This window comes from Oculina patagonica, chromosome 2, assembly GCF_052425735.1.
Source record: "Oculina patagonica isolate OP01 chromosome 2, crgOcupat, whole genome shotgun sequence".
NCBI classification, from domain to species: domain Eukaryota; kingdom Metazoa; phylum Cnidaria; class Anthozoa; order Scleractinia; family Oculinidae; genus Oculina; species Oculina patagonica.
This window is the reverse complement of record NC_135759.1, coordinates 30,629,317-30,654,804: the sequence shown is the minus strand read 5'-3', so window position 1 is coordinate 30,654,804 and position 25,488 is coordinate 30,629,317. Positions and strand designations below refer to the sequence as shown.

General features: G+C 37.5%; 1 protein-coding gene and 1 pseudogene across 5 annotated transcripts in view; one reads left to right on the top strand and one right to left on the bottom strand.

The window, feature by feature from the left end:
* Positions 1 to 1,614: 1,614 nt before the first annotated feature.
* Positions 1,615 to 25,488, bottom strand: part of LOC144644082 (uncharacterized) — a 56,933-nt gene continuing 33,059 nt past the window's right edge. For all 5 annotated transcript variants that reach the window (XM_078503496.1, XM_078503495.1, XM_078503497.1 and 2 more), the window contains 26 exons: positions 25,166 to 25,374; positions 24,675 to 24,788; positions 24,138 to 24,361; positions 23,651 to 23,733; positions 22,570 to 22,793; positions 21,783 to 21,955; positions 20,845 to 21,095; positions 19,596 to 19,917; positions 19,230 to 19,402; positions 18,069 to 18,273; positions 17,306 to 17,422; positions 13,142 to 13,314; positions 12,673 to 12,711; positions 12,221 to 12,337; positions 11,202 to 11,461; positions 10,136 to 10,385; positions 9,734 to 9,811; positions 9,339 to 9,410; positions 8,604 to 8,621; positions 8,266 to 8,382; positions 7,792 to 7,905; positions 6,831 to 7,154; positions 6,183 to 6,321; positions 5,981 to 6,083; positions 5,277 to 5,413; positions 1,615 to 3,224 (listed from right to left, as the gene is read on the bottom strand). In XM_078503496.1, the coding sequence (XP_078359622.1) occupies positions 5,300 to 5,413; positions 5,981 to 6,083; positions 6,183 to 6,321; positions 6,831 to 7,154; positions 7,792 to 7,905; positions 8,266 to 8,382; positions 8,604 to 8,621; positions 9,339 to 9,410; positions 9,734 to 9,811; positions 10,136 to 10,385; positions 11,202 to 11,461; positions 12,221 to 12,337; positions 12,673 to 12,711; positions 13,142 to 13,314; positions 17,306 to 17,422; positions 18,069 to 18,273; positions 19,230 to 19,402; positions 19,596 to 19,917; positions 20,845 to 21,095; positions 21,783 to 21,955; positions 22,570 to 22,793; positions 23,651 to 23,733; positions 24,138 to 24,361; positions 24,675 to 24,788; positions 25,166 to 25,374 (4,013 nt within the window). In that variant the 3' untranslated portion in view covers positions 1,615 to 3,224; positions 5,277 to 5,299. The remainder of the gene's footprint in view (positions 3,225 to 5,276; positions 5,414 to 5,980; positions 6,084 to 6,182; positions 6,322 to 6,830; positions 7,155 to 7,791; positions 7,906 to 8,265; positions 8,383 to 8,603; positions 8,622 to 9,338; positions 9,411 to 9,733; positions 9,812 to 10,135; positions 10,386 to 11,201; positions 11,462 to 12,220; positions 12,338 to 12,672; positions 12,712 to 13,141; positions 13,315 to 17,305; positions 17,423 to 18,068; positions 18,274 to 19,229; positions 19,403 to 19,595; positions 19,918 to 20,844; positions 21,096 to 21,782; positions 21,956 to 22,569; positions 22,794 to 23,650; positions 23,734 to 24,137; positions 24,362 to 24,674; positions 24,789 to 25,165; positions 25,375 to 25,488) is intronic.
* LOC144641963 (uncharacterized) lies at positions 14,143 to 15,498 on the top strand (annotated as a pseudogene).

The window sequence follows — 25,488 nt, the reverse complement described above, 5'->3', positions numbered from 1 at the left end:
CACCTAACCACTAGATAGCGATTTATCCGGTGGCTAGTGCTGTTCACCCTTTGAACAAACGAGCACTGCATAATAACTCAACCGCGTTCAGTGTAAGACACCTTGCATAAAACTAGGGTAGGAGCATCTATACCCACTGAAGACCCGCCTTAATTTTAAGGGGTTAAGGGGAGGGGATATAAAAATCATCTAGAAGATTAAAATAATTCTGAAGTTACAAAATTGGAGAAGAATGCAACGTAGCTGAAGACAAACATCTGTTGTGTATGAAGAGAAGCATAATAAAAAGTGTATTGCAAAAGAGGCTGCATAAGCTTTGATTGGTCAGTAGCTACAGGCTATTGCACGATTACTGAGCCAAAGAAAACAGTGCAGTCTTTTTCCAGAAAACTAATAGACAAGCATTATTGTGAATAATTGGTTCAAATGAGAAATCACGCGTGATGTTGGTTGTAAAACACTCTGAAAGCGTAGTAGCATAATAGTAAAAAATATGGAAAAGAAGCCCAATATTACGAAATCTCGTTATTACAAACATATTTTGCCAGTCCCTTGGCCCTTCTTTATATCGAGATTCCACTCTAGCCAACTTTATGCCGCACGAAGTAATTTCAGCAATGCTGTAAAGGGGTTTAGCCGGTTACACTCTACTTTACATGCAAAGAGAGTTATCATGGAAGGGAATTGTCACAATAGTGGAAGAGAAATAAATCTTTCAGATTCATTCCCATGGTATCTGAATTCCCACTGGTATCTGGATAATTTCATATCTTTAATTATTAAAAGTCTTAAAATTTAAGTCCTACCGGCGTATACATAGATGAAGGGTTCTCGATCCCACGTGACGATAAAGTAAGGCAAAGGAGACAAGTTTCCCTCTCGAAAAAGCCTGTTATGCTCATATGTAGCTTGGAACCATTTTCTGGTTAAGACAATGCGATGGTGTTTTAATTGGTCTTGCAATTCCCATAACCTGTGAGTCCATTAAATCACTCGGTGTTCATATCACGTTATTTATTCAGACTCGTTCCCAGTCCCTACTTATTCGTTCTCAAAGGTGATAAAAGACTGGGGAGAAATGATATGGAGGTTACAGGGCAGGCTGGGAAGGGCGAAGAAAAATGCGTTCTAGTCAAACTGACCATCTCGGGAGCGACTGGGAACTGAGCTCGGTGTTATTTATTAGCAATAAATGCATGGTAAAATTGAATTTCCTTTCAAAGCACAGGAAGTTTTGTAAAACAGTATTGGATTTCATCAAACAACAATTTATTAAAAATATATTAAAGAATTTATTAAGAAAGTGCGATTCATAGTTCGCTTTAGCTTTGAAAAAAAAAATTGTCAAAGCAAATTGTTATCCAGTAAACAATCGCCTCTACATGTAAGGAGATCATGGGCGTTAGAACACCGGACAACTGAAATTTAGATCTGCAAATCGATGTCAACATACATGTTATAACACTCCTGTCTGCTTGTAAATTAAAGAAGGTATTTATTGCGCAGTTTGCTGTATAACTATAAAGATCATCCTTGGTCGTCCTTTGCTGACTGAACGGTACTATAAACTGTATTGTTTGACACACCGTTTACCCCAAGAAATTGTAAGCAATACAATTGAATAAAGTTTTATTGTACAGTATTTACAGTTTTATTATTGTACATACCATTGTGGTACAATGTCATTACAATCCTTGTAAGATAACTATTAAATCAACGAGATATTCTCTATAGTGGCAACCTTAGACTACACTGTTTATTATCACATGATTCGTCACGTGACACTACTTTGTCGTACGCATGCTCTACCCTGCTATGCCTACGTCACTCAGTCCATGACTTACCAGAAAAGAGAAAATAGCAATTATTTGTTAAACCGTTTCGTTGTTGCCTATCCGTCTTCAATATGCATAAAGTACACTGTCAAAGCCAAAAAAGTTTGGGACAAAAGGAAACTAAGTTTCACATTTTATTAAGAAAAATGTTTAGTCTCTTTTAGACAATGGTTTTATGGAGGTGTTGTTACTGCATTCCTTAGGTGTGAAGGGCTTAATAAATTCAGTTGAATTCCGTTCCCACGAAGGTCTACTAAAACTGTACTAATCTCAAAAGTACTTATTTCTCAATCACCTATAGATGACTAACAGCGTTACCAAGGCAACATAAACACGTGACCATTCACGTAAGCAGGCTTTCCATCTTCTATGAGACATAAACATGCTGTAAATAACTCCACTCGCCTTAAAGAAACTTTAGTAATGGCAGGCACTCCTCAATGGTATGTTAATTTTTTTCCTTGCTTTTTTGTTGCTATATATTATTTAATAGTGCTTTGATGCACAAACAGTTTTCTCAAACTCTAAACTGAGTCGGCCTGAGTCCTCGTATACTTATAGCTTCAGTCGTAAACAAGCAAACATCTAGCGGCTTGAATATATGGAAACTACGTGAAACCTCTTCCATATATGGGTAAGGCTGTCATAGGTAGGATGAAGAAATAAATTTCTGTTTGTCAGAGTTCCCATGACGGTATTTTAATCCAGTCAAGGAAGTTTAAAATGACGTATACTTGGATTTGTGCGCGTCAAATGTGTCAGTCAAGTGTCGTGTCTACTATTTTTCGTGTTTTTGAATTCGTCATTCTTTAGGTAAGCGTTGTGATTGAAAGGAAACGCCCTATGTCAATATATTACCGCTTCAGATGCCATTTCTTCAGAATAAAGAAGTTTTGCTGAACTGAAGTTATTTTGATTCGAACAGTTCTGATGTTTCGATCTGTTCTGTCTGTGATATGTAAGAAGGATACATGTTTCCTTTGTCCGACCTTTTTTTCCTGATACCGATCAGCTAGAAACGAGGTATTTCTCAAAGGCGTCGTTCGTCTTAAATAAACTAAGGGTTGAACTCTTTCGGTTAGAGAAAATATTTAACCCTCTAAATTTAAACTCGATTTCTTAAAAACAAAAAATACAGTAGGTACAGAACAGATCAATGTCATTTGTAGAATACTCGAATTAGCACATAAGGTATTGTGCTGTATGAAGTGAGAAAAATATTTAGAATCTCGGAAACTAATCTCCATTGACAAGGAGTGCCTGGCATTTTACAAAAGTTCTTTATCACGGCTGCAGACACGTGACTTGTTTACTGTGTTTTTTCGTCTGTCTTTGAAGTCAGCAGTCATAGTCCGTTGTCAGTGGTCTTTCATGTCACAGTGCACGCATCTGTAATTCAAATTAAAATAAGCATTATTTATAACAATAAAAAAGAAGATCATTTGCTTGGCTTACTTCACAGGCACTGCTACTTTAAAAACCAGAAAATCTTAGGACACAAAAGGAAACGAAGTTATACATGTACATTGAATAAGAAATTGAATAAAAGAGAAACAAGACAAGTTTATTTTAAACACCTGTGTTGTGTGAATTCCACACAGGACTGTCAATTTTTATTAAAAACTCTTAAAAATCATTAACACAATTGATATATCGTACTAAACAGTATTACCTTTTGCCAGAGTAGTGGCTATTTCTAAAGTTGAGTTTGCTAACATAGCTACGGCTAAATTACGTTTAAAAAAGCATCCACCCTTACGAGAATCATCCCATTATGCTATTCACAATTCCCGACTTCTCTTTGCCCTGATTATATCAGGAAAAGACTCATGAACTAATTACTAAATTCTTCTAAGGAGAATTAAAGATAATTTATCAAAAAGTCAGGGGTTTTGTTGACGTTTTTCAGTGCCGTTGCATTTTTATCATCATCATAATTAATTCTAGCAACTTGACTGAACGTTTAAAACGCTTAAGCGTTTATGACATGCTTTTCAAAACACACTCTAAGTTTTGGTTGTCGTACTTTCGTTTAAGGGAAGTGGTCATAACAAGTGTACTCGACGAGGACACACCTTGTGTAGGGGTAGGGGGGGGGGGGGCTATGCAAGACACGACCTGTCTGATTAGCCAAATGGACAAAATTTATTGGCCTCAAAATTTAAGTTGAGACTTTTATATTCGGTGTTCATGAAGCTTGTATTGCTGAAGAAATGGCACAAGGAGGTTTGAATCTTTTCCTTAATTTCTACTCCTGATAGGGTGGGGGCTATACAAACAAGGCACCATCTTTTAAGGTGAGAAAGGTAGGGTACATGAAGAGACCACCTGTCTGTTTGCAGAGTGGTGGGTCGTGTCTGAGTACAATAATTTTGACCATTTCCCTAAGTTTTTTTTTAACATGAACGTGACTTTTGGGCTTCAAAAATAATAAATGTTACATCACGGCAAACACTCACTATTTATGTTCTGGAAAATGAGAAACCTCATATCGCCTCTCATATCGTATAGAAAATGTACGAGACTAGTAAGAAAATTACTGATAGTTGTATAACATTTTACAGTTACAATAAATAAAAGCCGGCTGTACTACGTCTTTTAGAGTTATTTCACCAATATTCAAACCAAATCTGGGTAAATTGACGCCCTTTTAACTTGAAAATCAGTTTAAAAAAGTTTTAAGTGTGACCATTTAAATGAAGTTGTTCAGGAGTTTATGTGATACTGTTTAGTATAATGGAAATTAGTTTTTGATTTAAAACTTTTGTATTATAATATTGTTACACTGAGCTGGCGTTTGATTGAACTAAGCTGGTATTTGCTGGTATGTATTGGTATTTTTAAGAGTGAAATGGGACTCAACGTCATGCAATTTTTGAGTGCAATGTTAATGAAATTTATTTTTTTTGTTTAGCGTGTCACTGCTCCATAAGTATCTTTTTTTTTTATCAAAAGTGACGATACATTCAAATGAATGCAATCTATTCTAACATTACGAAAGACTATTGAGGTCTAGATAAAACAAACTTTAAAGTCAACAGAAGAGTATCCAAGATTGATATAAGCAACACTCACTAAACTGAGAATGCTATCAGATAGATGCTGCTAATACTTTAAATCGCTGACTGTCGTCAGTCGCCAGTTTGAGTCACAAGCGTTACACAGACGAGCCGTTTCAAACTTTGATCTCGTTACTCGACTCCCAGTTTGTTTTGCTAGACCACAATCTTCTTCAAGGCTCAAAGAGCCATTGACACGTTGTATTCTACGGTTAACTTCGTGAAGCTACGTGTCAAAAAAAATTCAGTAAAGTGGCCTTGTTTTCTTTTCCATAACGTGTTACAGAAAACTTAAGTTCCTTTTTTACGAATTGCATAGCTTGAACTATGCAACGTCTTAGCAGTTTTGAAGGTCACATTGAATCACGTGACCTGTCATTACCTTAGTAGCATGCGCAGTAGGCACTATGTGTGCGGTAGTCTGAGGAGTCGTTCTGTTTTGCCTCCTCCTTGTGTTTCACTCAGCCATTCCTTGCAAGGAAACGCGTATGACCGACCATTTTCATCTGTCACTGTCACCTAAAAACATAGATTACGGAGAAATACAAGTTAAAGTTCCTTCAAAGCGGATATCCTTAAATTTGTGATACAATTAAAAAAACTTCCGCTGTCTTTGCTCGATTGAAGTTAGTTTCAACTTAACCTGATAAAATTATAAAAAACAAAAAACAAAAATAAAACAAACAAAAACAAGCCAACAATCAAACAAATCACATTTTTAAAGTTAAGAGCGCAGATCGGACACTTACGCAGCGCATTTCCGGGAGATTTTTCGTTTCTGTTCTTTTAAATGATTACTGACTTTCTTGCATTACAACCAGGTCAAATTTTAAACCAAACCAAAAGACCGTAGCCATATTGTCCCATTTAACGGCTTCTTCCACAGATAATACTTCCCGATCAAATGTTTACCATCCGCATACTGTCTTCCAATATTTACGACTATTGTTTTGGCCTGGCTCAAATCCAAAAATAGAAGGCGTAAAAAGCAAATCTTGTCCTAACACGCGTACGAAATTTGGGTTCTCTGTATGGTCTCTTGACTAAGCAATAAGTTCAACATTGCAGTAAATGTTTTCCTCGCACCTTTTCCAGGAACCAGCTGGGAGTTGATCCTGAGTTATCGTGTAGTATTCTAACTTGTCTCAGTTTACCAAGATCAGGTAATACCAGAGTGTTTGTTTCATTTCTAATAAGAACAGAGATTAAATAGCATTATAGTGTTATGTAAAGCAGATAAAATAAGTTAAATAATTTTGTACCGTGGTCATTCAAGATATCAACTTACTTTCCCCTTGCAAAATGCTTAGTGTCCAGTTTCCTGAATCCTGAATCTCCCTTCTCTCCATATAAGGTTATGTACACTTTGGCGTCTGTGTCGGCTCCTTCCAAATCTCCAGTTAACGTGCTTATAGTGTAATTGGTACCTGAGGACAGATTAATAGAGTTACACGACGGGAATGCAACGTTAAAAATGCGAGATTTAGAAAACCTTAGAACGATGAAACACAGTGTATCAGTAATGGTATGCTACAGTTTTTATCGCGTTTAGTTTGGAATATAAAAACGAAACCGAGTTATTCTTAAAGTGACCATGCCCCTTCCCAGAGCTATCGTTTCTTTTGGTCTCCTGGTCAGCAAAACGAGGCATTAGAGAAACGAGTAGCTCTTGGAACGAAAATTGGAAAATGGGCGCAGTCAAACATTTTCACTGTACCAGAAGACATGGAATAGCAAATGCCATGTACGTGTCTCATTTCTAGGGCATATTTACTTTAACTGGGGATAAATTACGTGATAACTGTTACTCAGTGGCGCTCCCACAATGTTGACATGCCACTGTTCGCCAACCATCCCAGCAGAAACTTCTGTAGTGGATTGTAACACCAACTCCCACTCTTGGAGCCAGTTTGCAGTTATTGATATGATAACTTACCTAAACCAAAGAAGTAGACCATGTTTGTAGAATTGCCACCACAATTCTCTTTGTCATTGCCCTTGCATGGCATGTTACAGAGAGCCTCATCGGCTCTGCCATACTTTCCATAGCGGTGCCCGCAGAAACACTTGTCAGCGTCCTGAAGCCCAAAGTATGAGTATCCCTTTTCTTCCAGTGCGCATGATCGTACACAGTCTTCCTGAGTTACAGATTTGACTGTGGCTCTGTCCGGCAAATCATGTTTTACAACCTCGTCCTTGAAACAGCCGACCTTTTGGAAAAGTAACAGCACGTCTTCTTTCTTCTCTTCCGGTATATTTTCTGTTGTTTCGAATTTAAAGAGAAAAACATTTTAGTTTCTTTTAAACCCACTTAAATTGCGATCTACAATACTTTAGTATTTTGTTTTTTACTCTAGATGTGCAACGTTTGCTGTCCATCCGAGAATTCAGTAGTAAGAACAAAACATCCGCTTCTATGACTTTATGCTCGGATAAAGATCAAAGCCAAACGTACGTCATGTCACAAGAAGGCGTAGAGGGAACCCGATTCCATCAACCATTTGAGGGAGCGAAATGACATGGCTATGATCATTAGATTGTAAAGCCATAGGAACTGGAGGTTTTATTTCCTTTAATTTAATTGCTACGGAATAAAAATGCGAGATAATGAGAGCGCATATATTTTTCTTACCTTGCGCATGCACGAAAAATTTGACTCGTACTGCCAAATTCTGATAAAGAATAATTTTTCTATAAGAGAGATAGTCGCGAGGATCTCTGCTATTTTATAATCCCTATTTTACGCTATCCGCTAATATTTGTTTCCTTTGTTTCGTGGCATGCCTGTAAACTAGCAACCACGAGAGAAAGACCTTCGATGCCACAAGAACATTTTTTTCTCCTAATATGCATTAGAAATGTTCTCTATACTTACATTCCTCAAATTGAAAACTTACCAATCAGATTTAAGGCACTGGCATTCTTTTGATAATCTTCACTTCCAGTCTTGAGTTCAGGTTTGGGAATTTTTGCCTTCTTTACAATGGGATTTTCAGCGTCGGGCTTGGAAACTAAAATTAGACACATGAAGTTAACGCCATTGCTTTTCGTTAACCTTTCTACTTTAGCTGGATCAAGTTACGACTTAGGTGCTGTCCTTGCAAAGAATTGTTCATATAGAACGCTTCTAAACTCTATATACCAGGTTACTCAAACTCGAGTTAAATATAACAAATATAAAACAACACCCACAACACAGATCTCCTCAGTGAAAACTCAAAAGAAATTTAGAAGTTGAAAATATAACTTCGAACATCCACAAATTTGCTTGGGAATGCTGTTCCTTTTTTAGTTTATTGCGCTCTCAATGTTTGGTGTCTCATTTGTGTGGTGTTTCTTTTGCAAAGGAGGAAAGGTAACTGATAATTTACCTTGGCAGTTTCTTCCAGTAAAATCGGAGGTGCATTTGCATCGGTAGCCATCCATCCTCTTATTGTCCCGGATGCATTTGGCGCCATTTTCACATGGCTCTGGGTCGCATTTGTTGCCTACAATTTTTAAATTCTTATTTATCATTAGCCCTCATAAACAAAATTAATTATTTAAGGTCCAGAAGTTCTTGTCTCGAACTTTATTAGGCAGGCGATGTTTTAATAATCTGTCGCTTGTGTAAGGGTGTCAAGAGTTGTGCATGTTCCAGATTTAAGTTCTTTACAAGTTCAAATCTTACTGGATTTTAGTGTTAGAGAACATGCAAGGTTATTCTTACCTGAGGTGGATTCTGATCCTATAAAGATGTATAAAAGAATATAATTAATTTACCATATCTGATTTTCATGTTGTATGAAAATGAATGAATTAATTAAGTTTCTAAAGATTTAGGTGAGGGGAAAAATCCCCCCTACTAATTGTGGACACCTGACTAAGAAAAACAACTTTGCATAAGATTTGCTGGACAGAAGGCAGGTTAATTTTAATCAAGTTAGTGTTGTAAATGGTGAAATCTTAGGTAGCGATCTGCGTGAAATATTTCAATCCTTTGTTTATTAGTTGCTCTCTCTGTTCCCTGTCTTTCTGAACCCATGGCAGTTTTGCAACATACTCTAGAAAGTGAAAGAATGCGATTGCTGCTCAGTTCCAACGAACCCTCCTTCAGTTTCAATGACGTGTGTTTGTCTTGGTTGGTCCGAGCGTAAAAAGCTCCAAAAACAAAAAATGTTTATGAAATACTTCATTAATTAGAAAACTTTCATTAATTAATCTATGGCCCAACTGAAATCAAGTAATGCTTCTCACAATTCTCTTCAGTATTGACCATCGACACACCCTGGCTCCAGAGGCCAAAATGTCCCCTATCGCCCCCTAACATGTTTTTGCTTATTTTGTACCATTATGTTTGATTCTGTTTTAAGACAAGCTTCGTTTGACAAAATCACCCAAAGTGATGCAAGCAATCCTTCTTTCATGATCTAAGTGATCATCCCAGTCTTCTTATGTTACGTACCCTGGATCTCGTCATCAGCGTCTTCGTCCTTATCATATTTACCAGCATTGTGTGAAAAGTCCACGGCACTTGCTGTAAATAAAACATTACGAAAAAATAAGAAGTTGGTCAGGAAGCGCTGTACGAGAAACAAAGTTAAAAGGCGGAGAAACAAACAGAGAAGCTTTATATAGTGAAATAATTCGAAAGAACATTTAGAGAGCTGTATAATGACAGAATGACACCTTTCGCGACAACAAATAGGCTTTACGTGTTCTTGTGGCAAAATGTCAGTTTAAAAGCATGTTGTTGGATTAAACTGAAAAAGTTCATATTTATGAAGCAAAAACGCTTTTGGGTCGCGACACTTGGTAAAGGCAAATTTGAAATTGGCAACACCCACAAAATAAACTCACAATCGAAGTCATGATCGTCCCAGTCTCCTGATCCTGATCCGTCACCAGAGTCTAGCTCGTCATTCCCTAAGGTTTTAGCTGTGTGAACAAAGCAAAAAGAATTACAAAAATTCAATAAGCCTCTTCAATTCCACTCTTGATTGTCACGCTCATTACAGATTTTTTTGTAACCGCGTTTTGTCCAACGAACTCATACCAAAAATATGAAATGAGTTGCAGTCTATCATTATAATGATTCTATACCCAGTCAGAGAACATAGCAAGTAACGGGTGAACTTCTTTCGTTGGTTACGTAAAAAAGTAGCGACAATGTCACGTAAACTAGGCTCCTCAGAGGCTGCCTCATTCACTTCCTCAGCTGTGTCACCGTGACAAATGAGTAACGTTATAGAAGTGCCTTACCTTTAACAGGACAGCTCTTAAGGTTTCCAATCTGTTGCTCGTCTAAGGCTTTGTTGTAAAGTTGTAAGCAAGAAATCTTTCCAGCGAATCTCCTCTCGTCCCCATCTCTGGCACCAATCCTGATTGGATACTGGGTAGCCAGTTTAATCTGACCAATGTTACGGCTCTTCACCATCTTTCCATTGTGCCAAAGTTGAGCCACACCAGTTGTGTTGTCGTATGTAGCACCAACCTGATTCCACTCGTTCAGCTGGTAGAAAAAAGAAACATTTTAATTACTAGTTCTTTCGCTAAAGTCTTGTTTTCGAAGTTTTCGTTAAGACCTCACAGACATTTTGGTCTTGATGAAATTAAACAAAACTTACGAAAAATCGTAATTTTCGCAAATTTCGTAGTTTACGTCAAGCCACCTCATAAAAATTTTGGTCTTGATGAAATTTAAAATAAATGAAAAATAGTAATCGTATCACCTCATGGACATTTGAGATATCATAGACATTTTGATCTTGAGGAATTTTACGAAAGTTGCAAAAATTCGTAATTTTTGTTATTTTCGCGATTTCGTAACAGCATGGCAATTTTGCAAATTTCGTAGTTGCGTTCAATCCTGGACATAAGTGGTATTTGTGACTGTGTATGTGAACGTTCACTTTGCGTTTGTAATTGTTTTACAAGGGCGAACACGGCTTTAGACAGTGAACAACCACATACTCCAAGTCTTCCATTCTCTGGGTGGAGGGGAAATCATGTGCTGCTTCATTGTGCAACCAGTTTTTGCTATACTTTTTCAGTTGCGCACTATTTCTAGCACCACAGTTCATGTAAAATCTCTCTTCATCGCGAACATCAACAGTCTAGCTCAATCAGAATCAGTTTTCGGAAAAACAAACACGTTACTTGTTAGTTTTTGATACAAGAGATAGCAATTTCACTTATAGTCTTGGCTTTCAGAGTTATCCTTTAACAAGTTTTGACTCAAAACTTTAAAAGTGGAAAGAAAATAAGCGAGTCGAGGACAGTGCGTGTCTCCAATAATGTGAAAAGATCCAAGAAAGCGACCACAAACCTGTAGCACCCTTGATGCGATTGGCTTATGGAAAACTCCATTACGATGCACAAATCTCACAAAGAGCTCATTAGATTCAAACTGCCACAGATGGACTCCCCAGCCATCTGTTTTATAATTCAAGATGGGTCCTCCACTCCCCGTGGGGTATACGTTTGCCAGGATTGTCATGGAGTTCTGTGTATCCAGCTTGCCGTCATTGGGTATCTCCACAAATGAATCCGCTGTTCCTTTGAATTCGTAGGCTTCATCTTCGCTATCTGTTCAAAACGAGATGTGTATTGTTGACATTACTCTTGAAATTTTTTGTTTTTTAATGCTGATTCAGTCGTATTTTGACCAATGTAATAAATACCCGTAGATAGTTAGAATTTAATACACTGTTTTTTATGTGATTGAATATTAACAAAAATAAATGGATTTATACTAATCAGGTTCGGGCTTGCTACAGCTGTAGGTGTATTGATGATGTGAAAAATAAAAAAAAAGGGCGAAACCACTGTAACAGTTAACTTGTTCGTTTAGTTCCACAGGACGAAAACAGTATTGGTATTGGTTAAATAACAGTTTGTAAACTCTCTCCTTCACACATCCTACTGAACCAAATGCATGTAGATTAAATGTATGTAATTCCACAAAAGGACTGCATATTTTTAGGTTCTTACATTACATGTTAAATAATTAAGGTGCATACCAAACATGGCCATATATTCTAGAGGGGCATGAAGGGGTAAAATGGGCACTGGGATTTGGACAAATTTTCACTTGGAAAATGAGATTTGGGTCACTGGGACAGGGAATCACAAACAAAGCAGATGGGACTGGGACTGGGATTTGGGCAAAAATTGGCTGAGAAATTTTTTTGCTGTTGACGACGGATTTGGGCAAACTGTGTGCTGGGAAATGGGATTTAAACCCTCCCTCCTACCCTCTAGGATCCTCATTCTACCGACGATGCTGATGCATGGATCATATAGTGGTATTTATAAATAATAATTAATTTGAAGATCATCTCTTACCACCAGGACCTGTGCCAAGGTCTACATTGCTAAGCACTCCATTTTCGTGGCTAGGTCCGGCATCTTTTGCACCAAAAGCTTTGTTTAGTGGATACAAACCAACTGGCTTGGGTATAGCTGCAAACAAATCGGCAACAACAATAGATCACTAAAGATTGCACTTTCTTCTTTTCTGCCGTTGAGGACGAAATGTCAGGTTTATTTTCTAATTTTTCATTTTATCTTACATGACTTAACTTTAGAATAATAGCTTTAGAAAACCTTTCAATTTTTGCAACACCATCGATAGTTAATCAATAAAGCTTTAAATTGTTTCCTCGTAATGATTTATATTCAAATTTTTAGAAGCTGGAAGACATTTCCATACCTACTGAAGAAGAATTGATACTAGACTAATTAAATGTTTGTGATATAACGCGGGGAGGTTGCTGCCATGCGCAGTGAGTACAAACCTTCCTCCTCTGAAGATGGTCCTGGACCAGTCCTTCCATCTGAGGAAGAATTCAATACACATAAATTAAATCTTACGATAAACAGATTGAACATTGTGATTTTTGCCATGACATGTTGTTCTTTTCTTCTTTCCTGTCTATTCACATTACATACTCGAGAAGGTCAAAGGTTTTTCCTTTTTAAATGCTGACTAACCATTGAGTGTCCACCAAAAGAACATTTATACATTAATTTGTAATGCATTTTCCAAACACAATAAGCGGAGCATTCCCATTAGGTTTGTTCCTTTTATCTCGCCAAACAATTTTTTTATTAGATATTATGCATAGAGCACTACCTTTCCTTGATCTCTATGTTCTACTGTCCTGTCTTTATTGTTTTTCTGATAAAAGGTTGGTATCTTTTTGCAGTGTTTTCTGATAAATAGATCTTTAATGATATTCCTCAACCTAGATTGCTGTCTCTTACCTGGTAGCCGCCAGCTCAAATGCACTCTTTTGATTGGTCCTTCAAAGTGACCACTAGGAAGCTCGACTGCCACTGATGCACAGTCAGCCAGCTTGTCTGCCTTCTGATACGCCTCCAGGTAATAATATTTACCCTTCTTGAGGTGAATACGGTCGGATTTTTGTTCCGGGAATCTACAGAAAAGCAACAACTCCAATTATTTCTTCGCCGTTGTAATTTTCATTATTATGGCTGTATATGACATAACAACCTCTCTTTGAATATTAATACATATTAATACATATTAATACAAAATTCTGGGCTCGATAGTCTCACATACAATATTGCCATATTAATTATGCCATCCTGTTTTCGAATATTCAAATAACAAAATGTAGAGTTAATATGTTCAGATTCCCTATAAGGTGTTTATTAACCGAAATGCCAAAATAACCGACGTTTACAGAGTTAAGTTGCAAATTACGTACCATTGCACCTTAGACCATCGAAACTCCCTATCAATGATATTTTCGTCAAACTGATATTAACCTGAATATTGTTATGAGGTTTGGCAAAATATATCAAATTCAATTTCATCTCCCATTATATAAAAAAACCCATTGAACTACATTTTAACAAACGATGCCAAACATTTCAAATTTAATGAAGCAACGTTTTACCTCCCCTTAAAACCAAACTCGTAAATTAATGGATCGAAGGAAAAGGTAAACAATTGTAGGATATTTTTTATTGCTTTTTATTCCTCCGATAAATATGCGTCTCTGTTGGGTGGATTCCGGTTTCCAAGTAACGACAAATATCAAGAAGCATGTTTTTCAATAAACGGCCACTAAATTTACTACCAAAGCACAGTTAGCATCTCATTAACCTATTTGCTCCTTATCAATGCTTTTCATGTTTGTTAAATGATAACGAATGACGTTTAAGATTTGTCAACTATGTTTATCTTTAAAAAGCAAATAGGAAAACATAAAGTAAATAGTACATGTCTGTAAAGTGAGATAACAGCAGGCACGCATGTCGTAAAGAAAATTGACTCGCATCGAACAGGAATTTTATTCACGAAATGACGATGTTTATTCCTTGTTATTGAGGAAAAGCAAATGTATATGGATGTAAGGAAACACAATTCTCGTCACGTAAGAGAGAAAAAGCTCTACACTCCCGCGAGCCAAGAAAACGGGAAGTGTTTTCCAGTTATTAGAAATAATTATTCGTATGAAAAACAGAGAAATACAGATACGTCCCTTCACCACCCGAGTCAACAAGAAACCAAAAGTACTTTGAATAAACCAAAGACGCAATTTCGTCTGCCTAAGATAAATGTGAAGAGAGAATCTTTCAGCGTTTGTAAAAGATGCTATTCCCACGCTAATCTTTTCACATCAACAAGTAACAGTTGTGAAAACAACACATCGTCATTAAACTCATTTGCGACGAAAAAGATCAACTATCAGAGGCACAATGAAGCTATCAGGGGATGGCGCTAATGCGAGGTCCAGTCAACGGCTCTTAGAGTCACTACGAATAGTCGATCTAAAAATAAGCGAGAACAAACCAAGATTTCAGAGGGAAAACAGCCTGAGGATTTGCCGTATGGAATTATTCCCCAGGCGTAAGGAGAAATCTATTAAAAACAGTACAGTAACACTGTCAAGGCCTGAGCTTCAAGCCACGTATCCTACTCTTAAACTGGCGCCCATTGATAGGAACGCAATTTTTGCTTTATCACCGTCACTGTCTTTGAGTGTTGAGTCGTTAGATTCAATCATCGGTGGACCGCTTACACTTACGCAGCCACCCCCGGACATTCTATCTTCTTGCTCGCCTTCAGAGATCGAGTTTACGCCTCCTTCGACGCCTTAGGACTTTATGTGAAAACAGAATGGCGAGGAGAATGTCGACCAACAATCACTCATTCAAAATTGTGTTACACTTATCTTCAAACTACGAATGACATTGACCTGATCTCAATTCGAGAATTATAAGCGTTTTAATTCCAATTTTTTTTAACTTGAATCTGAATCGACAAATTGATTCTTCTCAGATTTAGTATTTACTTGGCATTTCGGTTCAATTTCGCGAATTTTCGTCCACGAAAAATGTAAATGCGTGGTGGTACAGGGAGCGAACACATGCAAAATATACCGAAACACGAAACCTTGAAGGCAGAGCAAAATTAAAGAGAAATTTTACAAGTTTCGCCAGGCTATTATTTCGCACAGATCGTTTTCTCGCCGTGCATTTTTAAAGAAAACATTCAAGAATTGTGCTATTTATTCGTGCAACAAATCTTAATAAAGTAAAGGAAAGTATTGTTTTATCCTTCTTGATATGCAAATCTTAAAACTTTCCATTGCAGGTGATCGCGTTGCGCATTAGGTAAAACCTGCAAAAGTGAAATACATAATCACGAAAACGCGAGTTTAATGGACCTAATTTGTTTTTCTCCTGCAGGATATTTTGAAATGTGTTTTCATTGTGAATAAATTAACCTAAACGAAAAAGAGAAGAATAATGTTATTCCTTCAAATTATGGCAAGATCGGAAAGAGAACCATGTCACGCTACAGAGGGGTATATTTTGCCAAATCTGTTCGAATAAGTAATAATATCTTTGAAGGCTTTTTGGTTTTTTTTTTTTTTTTTTTTTTTTTTATCAAAGACATACTGACACCAAGGTAACTGCTTAAAATATCAGCTAGGAAAATAATGCAATCTAATAATTAAGGTTTAGTGGTTTTCGTTTGAAGTTTTAGCGGGCATACAATTCTCAGTTTGTTTCGTAACTAGATCCTCTAGGGAGGCCGGATAAAAACAGGATGCGGAATAATTTTGTGATGAACTTCGCTGAAAATAGAAACAATAGCTCGCCATCAAACTTTTGTGACATAAAGAACACCTTATTAACATTTATTCAATATGTATGTGTTTTGTAGTTCAAAAGATTTCAAAGCTAAAAGATGATATTTAGGCATATTTGTCCAATGTGTCAATACCAATCACAACATTTATTGTTTGTGAGCCCACAAAATTGACACATTCGTGATATTTTCATTTTTGTCAAGTAGGTTGTCAATTATTTTTGTTGGCGAGGGAATATCTTTTAGACCTGCATTTTTTTAATTTCATTTCTATCTTGAAGTTAGCTTTTGGCTTATTTGTACCCAAATGTGTTTAAAATGTTATTCACCCTTTGTGAGCTAAATACTGGTAAATGTGAAGCCATTTCAGAACAAAGAAAATTTTTAAGTTCTTTAGATTTATAGATAGAAAGTAACAGACCTATAATACCAGTCCTGTTTGGCGTACAAAGTAATTCAGAGAAACTTTAATAAACCCTTTTTTTAAGTCATTGAGTGAGCTACAAAAAAAAGCACGGAATAGCCACCTTAAAACAGCAAAAGTTTTTTGTCACACAATGGGATTAATTTTCTATTGCGGCACAAGATTCGCGGAGATGCAATCTTTCTGTGTAATTTGTTTGCTGATCGTGCGTAGGAAGACACAAAGTGAACAAGGGGATTAGAAAAGAGATTACCATAGCTTCTGAGCTACAGTTACCATAGATACTAATGCTTTTCCGATAACCAAGGTAATTTTGCAGTGAATAGTTTTATTTTTTTAATATGTTTCTCCTTCCCTTGTATTTAAGTTTTAAATCCTTTTAAGTGATTGATCCTGACTATCAGCATAACTCGTGTTATTACAGATTATTATTACCGTTGGAAGAAATCAAAAACGAAAACGAAAACAACAAACTTACAGGACAAAATGTTTTAGTTATTTTGGCCAAAAAAATGAATAGTTACAAAAAGCAAATCATTTACTTTTTGAAAAAACCTAAGTTTCAAGCAATTCTTAGCCAGATGAATTATTATTTTACAGCAAATTTCTTGTTTTATTATACCAAGAAAAAAACCCATTCCCGGTAATCAGGCGCTTACAAAGTAAGTATTACTGCTCTCTCTCGATACCAGTCCATCGCTACCTTTCAGCATTTTTTTAAGGTTTCCCTAAACAATTTTCCAGGACACATGTATTTATATTCAGAGAGAGAGAGAGAGAGGCATCGAAGCCAATTTTCTCTCATTTAATCCACCTTTTTTACTGTAAAGTTTCGATGAACCATTGCACATCTTTATATTAAGTATCAATGCCTTACTTGAGCCATTCATTATGAGCTGTCCAGCCGTTTATTGCCACAACTTTCTTTAAGTTTTTCTCTGTTTCGTCCGAGCTGAGCCACAGCTCTCCAGTGGTGTCAGCGGCCAAGAAAAACCTTGAAAATGGTAAATAAGGATGGAAAAGGATGTTGAAAAGGTTCCCTGTTTATATCAACGCACCCTTATGTAGGCCTTTGTAGTTTATTACAATCGTAGCTGTATGGCGCTACAAAATTCGTTCTTCTTAGGGAAGTGGTCATAACAAGATCTCAACGAGGACCACCTTGTGTGGGGACTATGCAGACACCACCTGTCTGTTGCAGGACTATTGGCCTCAAAATCGTGGACCCATTGGGTGCTGGCTTGCTTGCTGGGATTGGCACAACGGGTTTGATCTTTTAAGTTCTTCCTGATAGAGTGGGGGCTTCACAGACACATCTTTTGGTGGGAAGGTGGGTCATGGGACACCTCTGTTGCGGTGGTGGGTCCTGTCTGGTAAAATAGTTTGACCATTTCACTTAGTATATTAGCTTTTCAGGTAAGATTGACAATATGCGAATGCACCTCTAGTGGTCTCTCGACATTTTTCCGACGTTACATAAAGCCATTTTCAAATTTTTAACATCTTCAAGAAAAATAACAATAAAAAACGTCAAATGATCGTTTTTGCGATAAACCAAAATAGGAGCATCCTAACAAATAACAAACACTGGGTGAGAAATTTTAAATCCGCGGACAGAATAATTTAGGATTACTTCTCACCGATACAACCCATTTTCTGGCGCCTTGAAGAAACCTCGTATCCTTGAACCGTAATTATCATCAACATTGTGCGGTGCGTCAAACTTGTCCAACACCTCAATACTTGACGGATTGTTTGGAAAGTTTGGATTGGAAGTGAGGTCCATTATTCTGTAGCCAGGGATGTCCTGCCACACTTCACGGATAACACCAGCAAATGGATCACCTAGAAGAAAAAATAAATAAAATTGGTCAAAACCTAGGCCCTTGATAAGACATTGTTTTGTGTTTTATACTTTGCATTTCGTCCATATAGGGTGCAACGTGGTCCTTTCGATTGAAGTTTCCAGTTTCGGCCCAGTACGGCAACATTAACTTTCAACTTCTCGCAACATGTTGCATTCCAAGTTGTAGGTGTTGTTGCCCATATTACCACCTGTATTGCAAGTTGCGGCAACATTTTGCACAAAGTTGAACACATGTCTACTTCGCGCAACACGTTGCTGCAACTTGCAACACGGGAGGTAATGCATACGTGCTAAAAGAAATCTGAATATCACTTCGAAAGAATCGCTTCAGTTAGCAAAGTTGGAAAAATAATGGTTCGGTAAGTGAAACGAACCACCTGAACCCAGATGCATACAGACACGATATCCAATTGATTCACCCACGTAGGCGATAGTTTGGATTGCAATCCTAGATTGATTTACAGTTTCTAAGAAAGACATTCTCTGGTTCTATTTTAGTAAGCAACAACCTCTTTCAGAAGTTTAAAGGAGAATGTTAGCCAAATTCGTCATGTCACTGTTAGAGTAAATCGTACCGTTTTAGCACTAAGGAGGTTCTGTTTCCAAAATGAAAAACCAACACTACATGTACCAGACGCTCGCAAAGGCTGCGTGCCTTTAATTGCAAATCCGGATTTTGGATTGCAATTCCATGCTACCCCCCTATGTAGGTAATTATTCTTCCAACTTGCTTCTGGATGTTACGGCAAAGCCCTGGCCGGTTAGTAAGACGTTACGATTTGTCGGCCGCGAAGTCTCTACCCAAATCTGAGAACAAAATGTTTCGCAAACTGGTAAATCCTTCTTTATCCCTTCCTCGTTCCTATAATGCTCAAAATTTTTAAAGTTATCTATGCACCGAGAAGTTACTCTCTCTGTTTTCTTTCTTTCTTACCCGGCATTCTCCACTGTAATATTTCTTTTGTGATTGGTCTCATGAAGCGACCGCTGGGCAAACGTACCCCAGCAGAGAGGGAGTCAGTTGACTCGGTGCCCTTCTGCAGTCCAATAATGTAGTAATATTTACCAGCCTCTAATGTGACAGATTTAGAACTTTGACCAGCATATCTAACGAAGGCAAAAATAAAGGAGAAAAAAGTGAGTTAATAAGGTTTATTCCATCCACACACTCCTGTCACTCTTATTCTTCCAGATTTTTTTCAGTCCAATTTCTTCTTGAGAGTTGTTTTGACACTATAGCCATCGGTAATAGTTAGGCTGTAAAAACATTTCTTTTTAAAATATTGGATAAGATACGTACTTGTTCCACTGGTTGTGACCAGTTGCTTGATCCAAAGAAACCAGTTTAGTCAGGTTTTGCTGGCTCTCTGTACTACTCATCCACAGTTCACCACTCTGTGAACCGGACATGTAGAAAGTGTAGTTCCCAGTCTCCGGAGCCACGAAGTATCCTTTCACCCTACTACCATAGTCTTTGTCAATGTCGAAAGGAGAGTCGAAGTTTTCAATGATCTCAATGAGTGAGGGGTCGTTGGGGTAGTAGGGATCGTCTTTGAGTTTGTTGATTGATTTTCCGGGAAGTTCTTTCCACACTTCGCGAATTAGACCTGGGTATGGCATCTCTGTTACAAAAGTAAGAATTACGAAGCGTTTAGTGAGTACGGTGCAGATCACCACTGAATGCGGTGTTTCCCCTTCGAACCCGACTTAACATCAATAACTCAAACTATTTTAACAATTTAAGATAAACTTTTTTTAATAAGATCGTTGTTACAAAAGCGAAAATGCCGAATTTTGTGAAGAATTAAAGAACTGGCCTTGTAGTTCCATACTGGTGAGCTTTCAGTTCATCGAATATTATAAAACTACGTCTTCACCAACTAATTAAACTAAATCCTTAATACATCAAAAAGGAAGAAATCAATAGAATTACCTACTCTCTCGGTGCAATAACAGAGCAGGCAAAATCGCAACGGTATTTCTCGCTTATCATGGTGCTTCTCCTATTTTGGCGCGATTTTCGTTATTTATATTTCACATGTGAATTTTTCCTGCACGTGTTAGCGGCAGTGGCGTCCGAAATAAAAGATGTTTTAAAGTTAACTTTGTATATTTTCGCTTAAATTTATCTTAGCCAGCTGCCTTGCCTGTTACGGTTCGCGCGGGCCGCCGTTTCTCCGGTCAGAGTCCTTCCGATCTCGTCCGAACGAGCAAGTTGCTTTCCTTTTCCTCGAGTGCGTCGACGTCAAACTCGTGCAAGCGTAATTTGTCACCTCTGATATTAAAATGTAATCAAATGGTATACTCGTGAATTAGGAAATAATTTCACTTCATTTTGTCAAAATGCTAATAATTTCCCGAGCCTTTAGGCGCGTGAAATTATTTCCTAATTTCACTCGTCACCATTTAATTACCAATACTTATTGGTCATGGAATTGCTTGATGATTTTTCGTATACAAATGATACTGAAACTATGGCTGACCAACTATGTCGAGTGACTGAAACTCTAAAAGTACTTTTATTTTTAGGATTCGATAACGATACTAACTCTTTCCACTAAATAGTTTTTCGACGTCTTTCTTCTCAAGGAACCTGGGGAAGATAGCAAGAGAGCCAATGGAAAACTCTGCTGGGGAGAAGTCAGGTCCAACATTTTTACGACCGACAATGAAGTCTCCACTCTCGGTCACCACGTCACGTGGTACGCTCTTGGGAGTCTTTGTCCATCCTCGGAACTGACTGTCAGTATACAGCCACAGACCGTCAGACAGACTCCAGCTGAGGACAACACGCTGCCATCTGGAGACGAATGAGAATAAATTGCTACTTAGTAAAAGTGGGAATAATAGCAAAGTGTATACATATAATTCATTCAATGTTAACTGAAATGCAAATTGTGAAGAGATTTCCTGAAAAGTACAGGTTACCAAAGCTTGCTCATTGATACAAATGATCACTTGTATCACCACTTTAAAGACTGCCATATAAATTACTGAAACGTTGTTAAAAAAGATAAGGAGAGGCTCAGAATTATGAGTAATTTTGGGTTTTGAATTTGCCGCTGTAACACCATGAAGGGGTCGTAATTCTCGTTAGCAACAAGAACGATATTTGTGCAAAATAAAATTAAGAATCACCGGTTTTTCAGCTGAGACTACACAAGAATTTTAAAAGGAGCTACGTCACGGACAACCCAGTTTTTTCGAGTTTGTCGTTCGGAATCCGTCTTAATCTTCGTCAATCAAAACCATCCTTGGTTATTTTCGCGTTTTTATTACTAAATTTGTTGTTTTTTTACATTACACAACTATTATTTTGAGGTTTTCTTCAATTTGGAAGTAATCAGAAAAATGACTTAAAATATCGTGACATTGCTCCTTCAAGCTGAGGATATGATTTCACTTTTCACATCTGGACAGGTAAAGAGCTTGATATGGCAGCACGTTATCTTTGCACGAAGCATCATGTCGGGAATTTTTCACGTACCTGACAGTAAAAATAGACGTTCTAACTGTCCAAGTCAGAGTGTCCTCATCGGTGCTCATGGCAACACTGAAGTACAAGTTGTTGTTAAGAAGATATGCAGACAAGCCTTTGGTGCCCTTCTGATGGCCACCGGAGTCCAGGATGTAATGAGGTTCTTTGTAGGTTCGCACAACCTGTTAGTTATACAAATACAAGGGAATAAGATTAAAATAGTTTTAAGTTAATGAAGCGAATCCAAGTTTCCGGATTGAGACAATTTTTAAAACGTTATCACTCTTAGTCTACCTTAGAAAAGAAAAGTATATAATCGTATCACTAGTTAAAATTAACAAAAATAAATAAGCTTAGATAAAAACGTTTATAGGATACTCCCCACAGGGTTTTTCAATAACTATTTACAATATAAATTACACTTCTAAATTCTGATACTTTCTGCCAATAATTTACAGGTTGAATTTGCCTTTGGTTTCTCCTTTCTCCTCATTTAAGGGGTAACTGGATACCTTCATTGTAAATGACAATTAAAAGTCGCTTCTTAAAGTATCACGATTTATTTAACGATCGGAAACTGAGGTTCATCCTTTTAAAACTACAGAGGTGCATCACGGAGAGTAAGCTTCAGCAAGCATCGAAGCTGCCAAGAACATAAATGGTACAGAGTTCTTTATTATGGTTTTTGTTATGGTTTGTTGTTGTCCTCAGAAAAGCCAAAATATTTCCGAAGGCAATCCATTCATATGAATAAAATTCAAAATATGCTCATCCGGCGATTGTGACTGATACTTACTCGGTTAAACTTTAGTTTGCAACTCAAGCTGAGTCCATCAGGACACTTGGAAGGATCATGAAGACATTTGCCGTCAAAGTTTCCAACTTTAAGGAAGGATCCCTGACCATCCAGGTGAACCCCTCCGTCCACTGCTCTCACTGGTCCGTTTACTTCGATATCTGGGCTGCCCGTTACCTTGCTGTCTTGAAGCTTAGGTAACAGCCACATATACCGTGGAACAACTATGAACAGGACACGCCAGGTAAAAAGTTACTAAAAAGGCATTGTTTTACCATGTCCATACCGTAAAATTCCGGTTATTAGCCCCCCCCCGCTTATAAGCCCCCCCCCAGTTATTGGCCCATCTACCTGGAAAAAAAAATACATCCAGTTATAAGCCCCCCCCCCCCCCCCTCTACCGGACGACAGTACTGAACAGGGCTAAATGTTGCTTTATTGTGCGTTTTTAACTTAAAAGCGTATTTCGATCAACACTTCTGTGGCTCGTTTCGTTCGAAACGTCCGCTTATAAGCTCTCCCGGATATAAGCTCCTCCGTTTACAAGCCCACCCAAAACCCCTTACGAAGTTGTATAAGCCCAGGGCTTATAACCGGAATTTTTAAGGTATTTCATTAAGAAACGTATTGCTGCAATATGTATGTACCAAACCTCAGCTGACTAAAAAAGAGTTAGAACTACTTCGTGCAATTTATGTGTTTCAAACAAAGCGTAGTCATTAGAGGGAAGGCTAACTAGTGGAAGTAGCACCCACGGCTGATAGATAACCACGGTAAGAAGCAGAGAACTTATAACTATAAGCAATCAATTTGAAAACATTGCACGTTTCTAGCACACTGTGAATAAATGTACATGTTATTCATTTACTGCATATTATAAGATATACGATCTAGGGCGAGTGGAAAAAGAAAGGCCGGAGAATCGAAAGATATATCTTCGTGCAACAGACAAGTGGCGAGAGGCGTACACTAAGCAATATCTTTAGCTTATTCCAATCAGGGACAAGAAACTCAACGTTGAGTTCCTGTAATAACTATTAAATACAACAATATTCTCCAGCACGAAAAAAGTGGTTTTTACCTGTATTATCGAAGCTAAATACATATGGCACGTCTTCTGGCGCAAGGAAGCGGGTGAATGCGTACAACGAACTAACATACATTCTGTGGAAGAAGCAAAGTCATGCTGAGAACAAACGTTTTACAAAGACGAATAAATATTAACGCTTGTAGAAATAACAACAGGTAAAATTTTTCTAGGGTAAGGAGTGATATATATTTTTGCAATTCAAGTGTAATGATGGTTATATAAGATTAAAATTGGAACAAGTTTGTTTAAGTTCTAAGTTATAAGAAGCGAAAATCAAGCCAGCTGTGTGGCTTCTGTTCAGAGATCATTTCCGTAATTTCTTCAGCACTTAGACTTCTGTCAGTTCACTTTGCTAATTTTTATTCCTTGGGTGACATTTGTTACTTACAGTTCCTAACATTAGTGATATTCTTCGTAGAAGTATTTAACTAAGTACTGATAAATCACCAAATTGAATGAAGCTATGGTGGTCACATACCTTGTGTACTTGAAGGGCGGGTTTCCACTCTTTCTACCAATAGTAAGTCGTGCCTGCTTGTTCGGTATCAGACTTGTGACTGTTCCTTCCTTCACTGAGTCCCTGAATGCTCCATTAACATACAGCATCAGTCCCTCCTCTTTCTTCCACGTCATCGCGATATCCTGCCACTCATTGGTTACAAGCTCCATGGAAAGTTGCCATTGTTTTGTTGATGTCACAACCTGCAAAGCAGATCAGTTTTATTGTCAGAAAACATATCTGAATTTAGTAATACTACTGCAAAAATAATAGAAAAGAGCTGTAGCGTAACTGGTAAACGAAACTTTGAACATTCTTATAATTTTGACCGCAAATACCTCTTTTGCGTCCATTAAAAAGAACTTTGATATATTGTCGTTTTGCTTCATTGTTGCGTTAAAAACCAAAGTGTGGGCTCTGTTTCGGGTTATTGAATGGAATGCAATAGTTGCTTGCAGAGAATGACATGTCCTACCAAATGTATTCGAGTTTTTATTGGCGCTAAAATAATCTTACCTTGTAAAAGAGCGAGCCATTTTGAATGAAGATTGACACACCGCGTGAGTTACCGCTGGAGTCTAAAACATATCGTTTGTCTTTATAAGACAAAGCGTCGTCGTCAAAATTAAGCTGAAGAAAAAAAAAAATAAACTCTTTAATTACCATGAAAGAGGTAGATATAGATAAATGCAGATATAGACTGAGAAAGCAACAAAATCACCTGGCAAGCAAACTTTCATCTATCAGCTACATCCAAAAAACTTTTGAAATTAACCTTTAAGTGTCACACGTGTTGTGCTAGTCTTCGTGAGGAGAAGTTCATACAACATGCATGTGCGTAAAATTGTCTTACAACTTATCCATTTTGGCAAACGTACGCAAAACCTCGCGTGTTTTAATCAATTTGGTTTTATCTCACTTTCTGAATCCCTGTGCCTTTCAATCATGGTCAGCACTTTTTAGAAAATGTGTTTACATGAACTGTAACATACAACAAGGTTTCATACCTGTAAAGCAAAAGAGAAGCCTTTAATACAGAGATCAGGGTCACCCAAACACTGTCCATAGAAATCTCCTGCGTCCAGCCATGCGTCAACTCCATTAAGCTGAAGTCCACCGTCCACTGATTTCACTTTACCGTGGGTGGCAATTGGGTTCGATCCGTGAATACGGCTGTTAGATATTTTTTGTACTGTCCATAAATATTGAGGAGTCACTGCGAAAATAAAATAATATGTTTGGAATCGAAGTTTCCATCAGTTGTGCAGTAAGCATCAAGATGATAAGAAGAATACGCAGTCTTTAGCTGTTTTTGCTAAATTTTGACTGT